The sequence below is a fragment of the Carlito syrichta genome, unplaced genomic scaffold, assembly GCF_000164805.1.
Source record: "Carlito syrichta isolate Samal-C Ts95f unplaced genomic scaffold, Tarsius_syrichta-2.0.1 Scaffold301652, whole genome shotgun sequence".
Taxonomy (NCBI): Eukaryota; Metazoa; Chordata; class Mammalia; order Primates; family Tarsiidae; genus Carlito; species Carlito syrichta.
The window spans coordinates 276,310-290,704 of record NW_007245748.1 but is presented as its reverse complement, the minus strand read 5'-3'; the positions used below and the strand labels follow the sequence as shown (position 1 = coordinate 290,704).

General features: G+C 42.5%; 1 protein-coding gene across 1 annotated transcript in view; it reads left to right on the top strand.

Moving 5' to 3' along the window:
• The window catches only part of ACOXL (acyl-CoA oxidase like), a gene marked incomplete at its 3' end in the record, with an annotated part of 406,243 nt that overhangs the window by 115,596 nt on the left and 276,252 nt on the right, over positions 1-14,395 (top strand). The window contains exon 10 of the mRNA XM_021710927.1: positions 11,519-11,553. Coding sequence (XP_021566602.1) covers positions 11,519-11,553 — 35 coding nt within the window. The remainder of the gene's footprint in view (positions 1-11,518; positions 11,554-14,395) is intronic.

Genomic DNA, 14,395 nt, shown 5'->3' with positions numbered 1-14,395 from the left:
CAGTTTATATTTGGGTTTTATTTTTAGAAGCTTTGCTGCTGCTGATCAGCTTTATATATTAGGATTAGGAATTAGAAACCTTCATAGAAATTAGGATAGATATATAGTACTTTAGAATAGCCATTTTGTTAAGAGATTGTAGTCTGTTGTTCCAAAAGGTGGCCCACCATGAACCTTGGACTGGGCCACATCTTGTAGAGCCCAACATGATCTTTGGACTGGGCCACATTCTTTAGAAATTGGTTTAAGCTATAATTAAGAGCTTCCGTAGCGTTGTGTAAGTAGTATTAGCATAAAATAGAAAGGTAATAAAGTTTAAGTTAGTCATCATGGATATTGCGTGAGCTTTAGAAGTTATTGATTATCAGAACATTATCATGCTAGTAGGGATTGTTGCACTGCTTTTGAAGAGCATTAACTAGCAAAGGGAACAATAAGACAATCTTGGATTTTGTCCCTCCTCATACCTAAGAAAACATCTGGTGGGTGGGGGACGCCCCTCCTGCACCTGGCCTTGTGTTCACGTGAAAGACTTGTGAGACTGTCTGTCTAAAATTTGGAGATAAATACCTGCTGTAACTTGCAATAAATGGCTTCTGCTCATTTCACTGAACAGTTGTCCACTTTCTTCCTCTTTCTTCCTCTTTATATCTATCCTTCCATCTTTCTTTCTTTTAATATCTGTCCCTACAAATTCGCCGACTCCACCACATCTTCCAAGGGACTCCCCAAAACTTGCAGGGGCTGGCCCCCCGCACTTACAATCCTACCAACAGTGGATGAGCAATCCCTTTCTTCTACAACTGCGCCAACATCCGTTGTTCTTTGACTTTCTAGTAATAGCTATTCTGACTGGTGTGAGGTGATATCTCATTGTGGCTGTAATTTGCATTTCTCTGATGATTAGTGATGTTGAGCATTTTTTCATATGTCTGTTGGCTGCCTGTATATCTTCTTTTGAAAACTTGTCTATTCATGTCCTTTGTCTGTTTTTTGATGGGATTATTTGTTTTCTTTCGTGTTGAGTTTTTTGAGTTCCTTATAAATTCTGAATATTAGCTCTTTGTCTAAGGCATCATTTGCAAATATTTTCTGTTCATTCTGTTGATTATTTATTTTGCTGTACAGAAGATTTTTAGTTTAACTAAGTCCCATTTAGTTTTGGCTGCAATTGCTTTTGGGGTCTTAGTCATCAATTCTTTGCCTAGGCTAATGTCCAAAGAGTGTTTCCTAGATTTTCTTCCAGGATTGTTATAGTTTCAGATCTTACATTTAAGTCTTTGATCCCTCTTGAATTAATTTTTGTATCTGGTAAGAGATAGGGTTCCAGTTTCATTCTTCTACATGTGGCTAGCCAATTTTACCAGCACCATTTATTGAATGGACTGTGTTTTCCATTGCTTATTTTTGTCAGTTTTGTCAAAGATTAGTTGGTTGTAGGAATGTGATTTTTATCTCTGGGTTCTCTATTCTGTTCCATTGGTCAGTCTGTCTATTCTTGTACCAGTACCATGCTATTTTAGTTACTGTAGCCTTATAGTATAATTTGAAGTTGGGCAGTGTGATACCTCTGCAGTTGTTCTTTTTGTTTAGAATTGCTTTGGCTACTTGGGCTTTTTTTTTTTTTTTTTTTTTATCCTATGTAAACTTCTTTTTTTCCCCATGCATTTATATTTTTAAAAAAATTTAAAAAAATTTTTTTAAAAATATAGAGATGTGGGGTATAAGTGAGGTTTTACTACATAAGCAGCCTGCATGCAGGTGAAGGTTGAGCTTCTAACTGGTCCTCACTCCCCTTGGTAGTGGACCTGGTACCCTTTGTATTGTCACATGACCCTCCCTCACTTTTCTCTCTCCTTATCTCCTCCAGCAGTGCCTAACGACTGCTGATTCCACCCTTGTGCTAATGTGATTAGTGTGCAGGCCCATGTATGAGCGAGAACATGTGGTATTCAGTTCTTTGTTTCTGTGATAATTCACTTAGTATGATGGTCTCTAACTGTATTCAAGCTGCTGCGAAGTCCATGATTTTGTTCTTATTCATGGCTGTAGAATACTCCATCATGCATATGCACCACATTTTCTCTATCCAGTTCACTTTCGATGGGCAGCAGGGTTGACTCCATGCTTTTGCTATTGTGAATAGCATAGCAATAAGCATGCATGTGCAGGTGTCTTCCTTTTTGATAGAGCGATTTATGTATATTCTCAGGAGAGGGATTGCTGTATTGTATGGAAGATCAGTTTTTAGTTCACCACATTGTTTTCCTGTTTTCCGTAGAGGTTGTACTAGTATTCCTATCAGCAGTGTAGAAGCATTCTCTTTTCTCCACACCTGTGCCAGGACCTGTTGTTTTTTGACTAATAAATGATCGCCAACCTTACCAGAATTAGGTGGTATCTCATTATAGTTTTGATTTGCATTTCTCTGATGATTAGTGAGTCTGAACATTTTTTCATGTATCTGTTGGCTGCTCGTATGTCATCTTTTGAGAAGTGTCTGCTTGTGTCCTTTGCCTACTTTTTAATGTTATTTTTTCCCCTTTCAGTTAGTTTCTTTTAGGTCCTGGATGTTAGGCCTTTGTCAGATGCATAATTTGCAAATATTTTTTCCCATTCTGTAGGTTGTCTGTTTACTCTCTTGATTGTTTCTTTTGCTGTGCAAAAGCTTTTCAGTTTGGTGAGGTCTCACTTTAGCTTAGCCTTTATGGTATTCACTTTGGGGGACTTGGTCAAGAATTCATTGTCTACTCCAGTGTGTGTAAGGGTGTTACCTAAGTTTTCTTCTAGGATTCTTATAGTTTGAAGTTTTACATTTAGGTGTTTGATCCATTTTGAGTTGATTTTTGTATATGGTGATAGGTAGGGGTCCAGTTTCTTCTGCATGTGGCTAGCCTGTTTTCCCAGTACCATTTGCTAACTATGGTCTCCTTTTCACAGTGATTGTTACTGGTGGCTTTATTGAAGATGAGTTTGTTGAGAGACCATGTTTTTACTTCTGAATCTCTGTCCTGTTCTACTGGTCTATGTGCCTATTCCTGTACCAATACCATGTGGTCTTGTTTACTGTAGCTTTGTAATAAGGCTTAAAGTCTGGAAGTGTGATATCTCCCACTTTGTTCCTTTTGCTGATAATTGTTTTGGCTATTTGTGTTCTTTTTTGTTTCCCTATGAATTTCTGTACTGTCTTTTCCAGGTCTGTGAAAAGTGATGCTGTTAACTTGATGGTATTGCGTTGACTCTGTAGATTACCTTGGATAGGATGGAAATCTTGACAATAATGAATCTTCCAATCCATGAGCATGGGATGTTTTTCCATTTGTGTCATCCTTGATTTCTTTGTGCAGCATTTTGTAGTTCTCATTGTAAAGGTCTTTCACTTCTCTGGTTAGGTGGCTGCCAAGGTATTTCTTTCTTACTTTTCTTTTTTTTTTTTTTTTTTTTTAGTGGCTATTGTGAATAGGATTTTGTTCTTTGTTTGGTTCTATGCCTTCTTGTTGGTGATGCATGGAAAAAACTGTCTTTGCACATTGATTTTGCAACCCAAGACTTTACTAAAGTTGTTTATCAGTGCTAGGACACTTTTGACAGAGAATCATATAGTCCATAAAGAGGGATAGCTTAACTTCCTCTTTTCCTATTTGGATACCCCTGGTTTCCTTCTCTTGCCTGATTGCTTTGGCTAGGACTTCCAGACTATGTAGAATAGAAGGGTGAGAGTGGGCATCCTTGTCTTGTTTCGGTTCTTAGGGGAATGCTTATAACTTCTACCCATTGAACACAGTGTTGGCTGTGGGTTTATCATAGATGAATCTTATCGTTTTGAGAAATGTTCCTTCTATGCCTAGGCACTCAAAGGGTTTTATCAAAAAGGGATGCTGGATTTTGGTCAATGTTTTTTTTTTGAGTCTAATGAGATAATCCTGTGGTTCTTGGATTTACATCTGTTAATGTGCTGACTTATGTTTGTGGTCTTGCAAATGTTGAATCAGCCTTGCATCCTGGAAATTAGGGCCACCTGGTCTCAGTGGATGATCCTGGAGAGGTGCTGTTGGATACTATTTGCTAGAATCTTGTTGAGAATTTTTGCATCTATGTTTATCATGGAAATTGACCTGTAACTCTCTTTCTTGTTGAGTCTTTGCCAGGCGTGGGAATCAGTCTGATTTTAGCTTCATAAAATGAAATGGGGAGAATTTCATTGTTCTCAATTGCCTGGAATACCTTCAATAATATTGGTATCAGCTTCTCCTTGTATGTCTTGTAGAATTCAGCTGGAGAACCATCTGGTACAGGTCTTTTTTTAGTGGAAAGATTTCTTATGACTGAGTCGATTTCCTGGAATGTTATTGGTCTGTTTAGAGTTTCAGTTTCTTCTGGTTTCAATCTTTGGAGGTTGTGTGAGTCAGAAAGTCCTCCATTTTCTTTAGATTTTCTAGTTTATTACATATAGGTGTTCATAGTAATCTCTGATAATCTTTTGCATTTCTTTAGGGTCAGTTGTGACTTCACCTTTTGCATTTCTAATTGTGTTTATTTGGACTTTTTCTTTGTTTTTAGTCAATCTGGTGGGGGTGGGGGTGGGAGGTGGGGAGTGGGGTTGGGGCTGTCAATCTTATTTATCCTTTCAAAGAACCAGCTCTTTGTCTTGTTGATCCTTTCTGTGCTATTTTTGTCTTCTATACCCTGCAATTGTGATTTTATCTTGGTGATCTGTATTTTTCTACTGAAGTTAGGATTTAAGTGATCTTGACTTTCCAGCTCGTTTAAGTGTGACATTAGACTGTTAACTTGTGATCTTTCTATTTTCTTGATGTGTGTATGTGTGTTATGAATTTTCTTCTTAACAAGCTACAAATTGGGAGAAAATATTTGCAAACCAAGTATCTGACAAAAGACTAGTATATAGACTATATAAAGAGCTCTTAAAACTCAACAGTAAAACAAGCCCTAACCATCCAAATAGAAAATGGGCCAAAGACATGAGGGGTTATTTCATTGAAAAGGATCTATAGGTGGAAAATAAGCACTTGAACATTTTTTAATATCACTAGCTATTAGGGAAATGTAAATTAAAATCACAATGAGATATCATTACACACCTATCAGAATAGCTAAAAAAAAAATGTGTTAACACCAAATGCTGGTGAGGATGTGGAGAAACAGCATCACTTGTACATTTCTGGTGAGATTGTAAAGTGGTATGGCCATTTGGGAAAACAGGTTGGCAATTTCCTATAAAACTAAGCATGCAACCACCATATAACTGAGCAATTTCACTCCTGGGCATTTTCCCAGAAAAATGAAAACTTATTTTTACACGAATAAATGAATGTTTATGGCAGCTTTATTTGTAATTCACAACTGGAAATAACCCAAGTGTCCTTCAACAGGTGAAAGGTTAAACAAACTCTGGTACATCTATACAATGAAATAATACTTAGTAGTAAAAAGGAATAAACTCGTAAACTGAAAAAAAATGACCAAGGCATCTCAATCATTTTGAGGTTTATTTTTGCCAAAGTTTTAGGACATTCTTGGGAAACAGAAACACAGATCACAGCAGCATCTGTGATCTGTGCTTCTTCCAAAGAGAACTTTGAAAGAATGCAGTACTTAAAAGGGAAAGAGAAAACAGGAGGGGAGAAAGGGAATAAAGGATTTCTAAAAGGTAGTAGTGGTGCTTGGGGCTTACATTCTTGTAAAGGCTTTTGATCTTTGCTCAGTAGTTTTACATAGGAAAGAGGGGATAAGCACTTGCCTCCATGAAGCTGGCCTCTTCCTTGTTTGTCAACCACATGGAGGTGAGTCTCAGGAAGGTGTGGGCACCTCTCCCTGTTGAGTTGGTGTCTGGTTTCCTGGGAGCACCAGGATGCCTCATCTCATAGGGTCTGCCAGTGGGCCTGAAATCATGGTGTTTGTGATACCTGAAGTTGAGTGTAGGACATTGAAATGACACTAAGAGAACATAAAATACAAAAAGTTTAATTTTGAGCTGTATCGTCACCATCATCTAACAGCTAATAAAAACTTAATCAGTGCCAAGCATATTGCTAAGTTTTTTTCCATACATCATCTCATTCGGTGCTTCTCAAATTTGGCCCCTGAATGACTGGCTAAAATATCAAAGTATCTGATTCAGTAGGTCTGGGTTGGGACCCAAGAACGTGTCTTTCTTACAGGTTCCCAGGGGATGCTAATACTGCTGGTCCTCATCTTGGAGGTCAAAGTTAATCTGCTTAAAACCACCCCATGAAGTAGGTAACATTGTCCTCATTTCACCATGAGGAAACAGAGGCCGGAAAGGTCAGGGGCCTTGACCACAAAGCTCATGGCTACTGACCGCAAGCATCTTTTAGCACAATTAGCTTATCAGCGCCAGTAGTAAGTGCCAACGAAGTCCTGGGAAGACATCCCAGACAGAGGCCTAGTGAGCAGTGAAGAGTGAGATGGGCCTGGAGAATCAGGCACAGAGGGTCAGTAAGATCTGGGGTGATGCCTGGGGAAGACCAGCCCTGGAGAGTGCTGCGGGACGTGAGGGTTCTGGTTCTTATCAGGAAAGGAATGGTGCTAGAAGGAGAGCCAGGAAGGGGCTACTGGGGATCATTTTGCCTCTACCCACAGTGCTGCAGGCACGTCCGGCTCTGTGTGTGCGAGTCTGCTCACGCCCTGGCTCTTTCTGAGTGGTGTCCTGCTCAAACCCTGCCTTTTCTCCGCTTTGTGCTCCTTTTCCATATTTTCTATAAAATGTGTAGAAACACTGCAGGAGAGAAACAAATAACACAATTTCTTTTTGATATTTTTTGTGATGCTAAAATTCTTTAGGCCCTTGAAATTAAAAGAACAAAGTAAAGAGAAAGCTCCACATAAGAATAGGGAAAGGAAAGAAGTGACAGGCGGGCTCTTCCAGATTTGTCACTGAGGTACACATTCAGACGTGAAGCCCCGTGTAGAGGCTTGGCAGCGGGCAGCGTGTGAAGCATGCTGCAGGTGGGTGGCCCCCTGGCCGAATCTCACTGACATGTTTTGTTTGGCTCGCACAGTACTTGAACAATATTCAAATTAGTTTAAAATGTGGAAGTTTTCATAATAAGTCCCTGGTTTCCAACTTTCCTTGAGGACTCAGGAGTGCTGGTATCAGGGCAGTGGCCCATTGGTGGCTGCCTCTGTGAAAGAACCTGGCTCCTGGTCACGGCCCCTCCAGCATGGACTGGGGGTCCTGGGGTGTGTCACTGCCTCGAGTCTAGAAAGTCCGGGCTCAGACTTTGAGCTGGGTGACTTTGGGGCCAGCATTCACAGGACTCTTCCTTGTCACCTGTCCTTGGCTGCTATGAGCACATCACTCAGAGGGTGTGTGTGTGTACGTGCATGCACATGCCTGATTCTGAGTCTGTGTGCACACATGCACAAGACTGTGTGCATGGGGACATGTACTCACATGCGTGAATGTGTGTATATGTGCCCTGGTATGTATATATTTGGGTGTGTGCAATGTGCAAATATGCAGCATATATGTGTGTGCATACATTGCAGTTCATGGTGTGTGTGTAAGTATATGAGAGAGCCCAGTGTTTGTGCAAAAAACCGTTTCCCAACGACTCAAGGACCCTGGGTCAAGTGGGCACTCGGGAAGAGGTGCTTAGTGGCAACCGTGGACGTGGAAGGAAATTCCCTGCTGCCTTCTAAGAAACTGCAAACAATTCCTTTCTTTTTTTAAAAAAAAATTATAATGTGTTTTTTAAAATTGTTATTATTACTTTACAAGACCCATGCAGTCTGCGTGGTGCTTTATAGGGAGGATCCGGCTACAGCTGGCGCACTTCTGGGTGTTTTATGGCAAATTATTCTCAGATTACCCTTTAATGCAGGAAGGCCTGCCTGTTGTCTGAGCTCCCTGGGTCCTATAGAAACCCCTCAGACTTGATACAAAACAGCTGCCTCAGTCAGCTGTTCCAAAAAAGGAGCATTTTCAGGCCGAAGCAGCAGGAAAAAGGTTTTTGGAGCTGGTGGAGAGTTTGAAAAATGTTCAATTACTCTTTCCTTGCCATTAAATGTGATTTAATTTTGTTGCTAACAAATTGTATAAATCTAAAAAGAAGTACTCCGAATGGAGTTTGTTAAGTGTGTTCTGGCAATACTTACAGTATTTCTGTGGTGGGGGGGCGTTCCCCAGGGAGGGCAACACAAAACTCCCGCTGACCTCCATGTCCCTGGGCCTCAGCCCGGCTGGGCCAGGGTCAGGGGCCAACCCACAGGCCCTCCCTCCCCTCTCTTCTCTGAGTCCCTGCTGAGACCAGCAACAATAGGGTCAATTGTCTGAGGCCTCCCTTTGTCTGAGGGGCTCCATGGACCTCTCTGAATTTAAAGTGAATCCATGCACGTGGGTAAGTGTGTGATGCACATCTGTATGAGTATGCATATGCATATGTGTATATATGTGGGGGGACACAAGTGGGGGGATGATTGTGTATACATATGTGGGGGTACATGCATATGTGTGTGCATGTGAATACGAGTGCAAGCATATGCATGCATGTGCACGAACATGTGACTATGCATGCGTACACACATGCAGTCTTAGAGTACATGCATGTATGTGGATGTACATGTCTGAATGTGGATGGGTGTGTGTGTACACATGTGCAGGCACATGTGTACACACATGAGCGTGTGCTTATGCACACATGTATGAATATGCTTGTGTGTGTATGTGTGCACTGGTATGCATGTGTGTGGGTGTGTGCAGTGTTTATGTGTGTGCATGTGTGTGCACACACAAGTGGTGGTGAGACTTGCTTAAAGCCTGTCTGAGTTGCTAATTCATGTTAGTAGGGCCATAGGTCTCAGAGAGGCTTGACTGGGTGAGGAACATTCCTAAGGCCAAGGAAAAAGGGTGTCTTTGGCTTCTCTCTCAGCAGATCACACAGTTGCCTTGACTTGGTGATCCAGAAGGCCTGGAGACTTTGTTTTACACCCACTCCCTTTCTCTGTAGGAATGAGGACGGGCAGGCCGGAGGCTCCTTACCTGGCGTATTTGCCAGTGTTGCCTCACTGGACTTTTCCAAGCTGAGGTTTCAAGACCAGGCCCACAAGAACTTTTCCACACAGTCCCAGCCCCTTTCCAGGACTGTCTAATTGGACTTAGTGCATTCCGTGTGATGTTTCAGCCACATTTCCAGAGTGACCGTGGGATGCCCTACTTCTGTTCACTCTGTAAGTTGGTTTCCGTGTAGCTCCGAGGCCTTTGCATCTGTCCTGATCACCTTGTTGCCTCAAAGGGCATGTTCACGCAGAGGCCTGCAGGGAGCCATGGCTGGTCCGGGCTTTGGTTCCAGCCAACCCTGTCCACTGGAGTTTCCATGATTCACACTGTCTTCCTTAACAAGGGTTTTCTTCTGAGAATGATGATAAGACTTATTTGATTCAGAAGCCGAAGCTGGGGAAGACTAATAAAAACGCTTCATTGAAATTCACCTTTGTGAAAGGTTTATCTCCCAACCTTCTTTCACCAGCACAGCTGCCATTGAACAACTTCTGTTTTTTTGCTGTATTTTGTTTTTGTTCCTGTCCCTCCCCCATTTCCTCTCCTTACTCCAGCAAGGGCTTATCTTTCAACTGCGGAAAAGCCACCAATTAAACTATACTCCTAAACTTATCAAAATATTCAGTCAGTAAAATTATCTTATAGTTAGCTTCCCTATAAACCAGAACTTTTTAATCCCAGGAAATGTAAAGTTACCCAGCATGTGAAATCTGTAAATTGCTCATCCTGACCTTTTGGCTGCAGTTTCTGCTTTTATTTCTCTCCCAAAGTGACTTCTTCCTTGTTCTTTAAATTCTCGGTCGTCCGTGAGGCATCTTATTCTTCTGTTTACTTAAGTTTCAAAACATATATACGCCTAGTTTAGCTGAGACAGATCATTGACTACGTCCAGGAGAGTGTAATTTGAAATCAACCTGATTTTATATATGCTTTGAGAGATTCTTTTTGTAAACGTAAGCCTTCTCTGATGGCTGATGGCTTGCTTTGTTGGTTCTGTGCTTCAGGTGCCTGCGGTGGTAACGGAATGACACTGGAGACGAGTTATTTAAACAGTATCTGGGTGACTCCCTGGGACGTCAAGCTGGACAGCAGCATTGGGCTTTCTTTTGTTAAGGATTCTGCCCCTCTCCTTGGCTCTTCCCATTCCTCCACCCTCCCCTTGCCTGGGGTCTCTTCTGTCATTTGGCACTACCTGGGTTGGCGTCCCCATCTAAGCCCCACTGGGGCTGAGACATCAGGGGAACCCTTGTGATGTTTGGGGATCTTGAGGTACAACTTAATTAGACTGTCCACACAGAAAGGATATTATAGATGACACTTGGGTTCTTGACTGTTGTGAGTTTCTTAAACTAGTCATGCCATCGTTGGGCACATATGAGTTAGTGAGATGTACATAGGCATGTTTGGCACCAAGTATCACTTGTTACATGATGAGATATTTTCAAAGTCCCAAAAACAAATATAAAAATTAAATGTTGGAATGTATCAACATTTTTGTAAATGGGGTATAACGTGTATATGGCGCTAGTCATGGTAGTTATTATTTGCAGAGATTTTTCTGTCAGGTTGTAAACACACACAAACACTGGCATAAATACACAAATATATTAAAATTGCTTTATCCTTACATTAATCCTGTGAGAAACTAACTATTGTGCCCATTTTACAGTTGAGAAAATTGAGGCTCTGAGAGTTTTAGTAACTTTTTGACGCAGCTGAACTTGGCTGACTGGCCTGACTCTTATAATCTACTATTGCCCTTCTGTGAATTAGCTGAGACGCATGCAATATGATTTGACCCCCCACTTAATGCTTGAGGGGTTTCCCCGATACCCCTGCAGAGTAAAGAGGAAATCACAGTTTCACCTCAGCCTGTACTTGTAGCTGTGCCCAACCATTATGTGTGTGATCTTTTGATGCGTATTTCAGGTTTGATTTATTTGTTGTCCTCAGAGATGAGACCTGCTGGCCTTAAGGTTATGGGATCAGTGTGAAGGCTGTGTTGCTCCCAGGGAAACACCAGCCCAGGTGGACAGTCCCCCTGGTGGCCTGAGCTTCACTCGGTGCTCCTGGGGCTGGGGGTAAAGAGGGGACCGGCTTTCAGAACCCAGTCACTTGTGGCTGTGTTCTCCTAACACCAACCTTGGAATCAGCCCCACGCTGCCTTCCCACCTATTCACGGCAGTGTCTCAGAGCTATAAGAGCCCTGTTTTAGAAGTCTTTCCTGATGAGGAACACCTTCTGTCTAATCCACAACACAATTTTTCTTGCCTCTTAAAAGACCTTTTTGAAATACCAATTTCCTTTAAGAGCCAAGTTAAAACTAAAGATCTGTCCTTAAAATATCTTACTTATGAAGCATGTAAGACTTTTAAGGAAACATTTAAAGAAATAATTAATCATATTAAGTTAACTTTTTGTGGCTACAGCATATCCCTTATATTATTTAATTTGTTTTTCCTTCTTTACTTACAGGTTGGATTGACGATAGCCATTCGTTATAGCCACAGGTAAAACTTTACTTTTTTTTTTTTTCCTTTTAAGAAATATCTTTACCAGCTTAAAGCTTTTGCTTTATTTGAGTCTCAGGTTTTTTTTTTGTTATGTTTTGTTTTTTGAGTTGGAGTCTCACTCTGTCGCCCAGACTGGAGTGCAGTGGCCGCTCCCGGCCACCGCAGCCTCGACCTGCTGGCTCTGGCGATCCTTCCGCCTCAGCACTCCAAGTAGCCGGAATTACAGGCATGTGCTACGACGCCCGGCTAATTTTTTGATTTATTGTAGAGATGAGGTCTCGCTGCCCAGGCGGGTCTTGAACCCGCGGGCTCAGGCAATCCACTCACCTCAGCCTCCCAAAAGTGTGGGATTACAGGCTGAGCCACCGAGCCCGGCTGAGTCTCAGGTTTTAAATCTTGTTTTGGTTTTTGATGACAGTGTCAATGATGAAGTTGTTCTAGTTGCTTCATTGGCAAGAGCACAACCCTACTGGGAGGGAATTAAGGTCTTTGTGTAAATGTGGTGGCAGGTAGCACATTCCTCTTTCTCTCCTCCTTCCTTCCCTCCCTCCCTGTCTTCCTCCCTTCCTTTCTGTATGCTCTAGGGCATGCATGTCCAATGCAGGTGGCATGTGGCCCAGGACAGCTAGTAATGTGACCCCACAAAATCTTTTAACATAATGTGTTTTTTAGCATTTATTTTCTTCGTGACCCCGTGTGTAGTTTCATTTTTGAAGTTCACTATCACGTCTTATTCATGACATTGCTTTTTGGCAGCACATGCATTTCTGAGCAGCTGTTTTCAATTATGAAGCACACAAAGGGCAAAATTTGAACAAACTTTTCTGATGAGCACCTTGCGAACTCACTAGGAATTGCAACCCTTTCCTTCGAGCCAGACGTTGACATACTAGTTTTATAAAAACAAGGTCAAATTTCCCACTAGTTTTATGTTGTTCTCATTTATCTAAACTTTATAATACAAAATATAAAAAATAAGTCTTACTATGTATATATATACTAACTATATTATTTAATTTTATGTGCTGCCCAAGACAATTTCTCTACTCGATGTGGCCCAGGGAAGCCATAAGGTTGGATATCCCTGCTCTAGGCCATGACACAGAAGTGATTTCTGGGTAACGTGGAGAATGGGCAACAGGAGTGCCCTGCATCCCTGCCAGGCAGAGAACCCTGGTAAGGGCTTGATACTGAAGCCTTGGTCCCCTTCCACACAGGCCTCTCTCCTGTCTTAGTCCTCCTGACATTGGGGAAAAGCCCCATTTTGTCTTGCTTTACGATTTCTGCCTTTGTCTCAATTGCCTTATATTTATGAAATAATGTTTGTTTATTGGGCTAGCATCAACCTTTCCCCCCTTGCATGCCTTGAAATGCATGGAGATGTTGAATTAATGAAAGTAAGATCCACCCCCAGTGGAGGGGTGATAAGCAGGGCTCTTCCTATCCCTTCATTTGCTGTGCTTGTGGCCTCCCAAAGTGCCACCCTCTGGGCATAGGCTTGGGGCTGGGACACATCTGGCCAACTCTCCACAAACAAACCAAAGCAAACCCATTTCACAAGTTTCCTACTAAAGATGCTCGTCACAAGTGTGTGTGTGCATGGCTTCAAGTGTGAACAAGGCACTCACAGGCGATTCTGGAAACCTAGAAAGCCGCCAGGCGTGTGTAGGTTAGAGCAGGAGAGGGCAGGAGGGGATTCAAGCCCCTTGGAAGGAGTGTGTGGGAAAGATGCTCAAGTGGGATATTTCTGGGGAGCTGGGGAGGAAGGCTGCTCCAGAGAAGCTCATGGTCATGTAGGGGAAAAGAAAGATCTTTTCCTCGTCCATTGCCAGCTCTGTGACTGAGACCCCTTGCAAAAGACAGATTATCAAGAGAAAAACATGCACATTCATTGAATGTAATTGTTCTGTGACACAAGCAACTTCATGAGGAAATGAAGATCCGGAAAAACAGGGAAATCTGTGTATTTTCTATGCTAGTTTGGTGAGGTGAACAGTCATGAAGCAGTGTGATTGGATAAATGGGGCATGATCTCATGGTCATAAACTAGGGAGGGGACTTGAACAAGGTTGGCTTGTTCAGATTATTCTCTGTGTCCTGCATTTTCAGAGATAAGGATATTCCTTTCCCCTGGGCATAAGGAGGGCACCTCTTGAAGGAAGGTTTTATGGCCTGCTTCAGGGAAGGAGGGTGGAGGGGGGGAAGGGGTGGGTGACCTTCCTGCTTCTGCTGGTTTCTCAAATGTCAGGGTGCTGTATGTTAGGGTAGTGTGCCCTGAACCCCATCGATCACTTGCGTGTCACCGAGTCCTGTGTGTGTGTGTGTGTGTGTGTGTGTGTGTGTGTGTGTGTGATGCATGCCCATGACAGAGGCAAGGTGTCTTGCAGAGGTGTTCTCTTGCCTTGTAAGCACAGCCAGGCTGTGGTAGCTGATGAGGCATACAACTGTAGTGCACTTAGGAAGCACTTAGTGTGTGATGTGCACACTGAATCCCTGACCCTCAAGCTGACTGGACACTCGGTGATGTATGGGAAGGGAGTTGGAAATGCTCTTTCGGGAGCTGCTCCAGATGTGTGTTTGTGTGTGTGTGTGTGTGTGTGTGTGTGTGTGTGTGTGTGTGTGTGTGTGAGAGAGAGAGAGAGAGAGAGAGAGAGACAGAGAGAGACAGAGACAGAGAGAGAGAGAGAAAGAGGGACAGAGACAGACAGACAGAGACAGACTTTAACATTTCCTGCCAAGCTTGATGGCTCACACTTGTAATCCCAGTACTTTGGGAGGCCTAGGTGGGAGGATTACTTGAACCCAGGAGTTTGAGACCAGCCTGGGCAACATTGGAAAA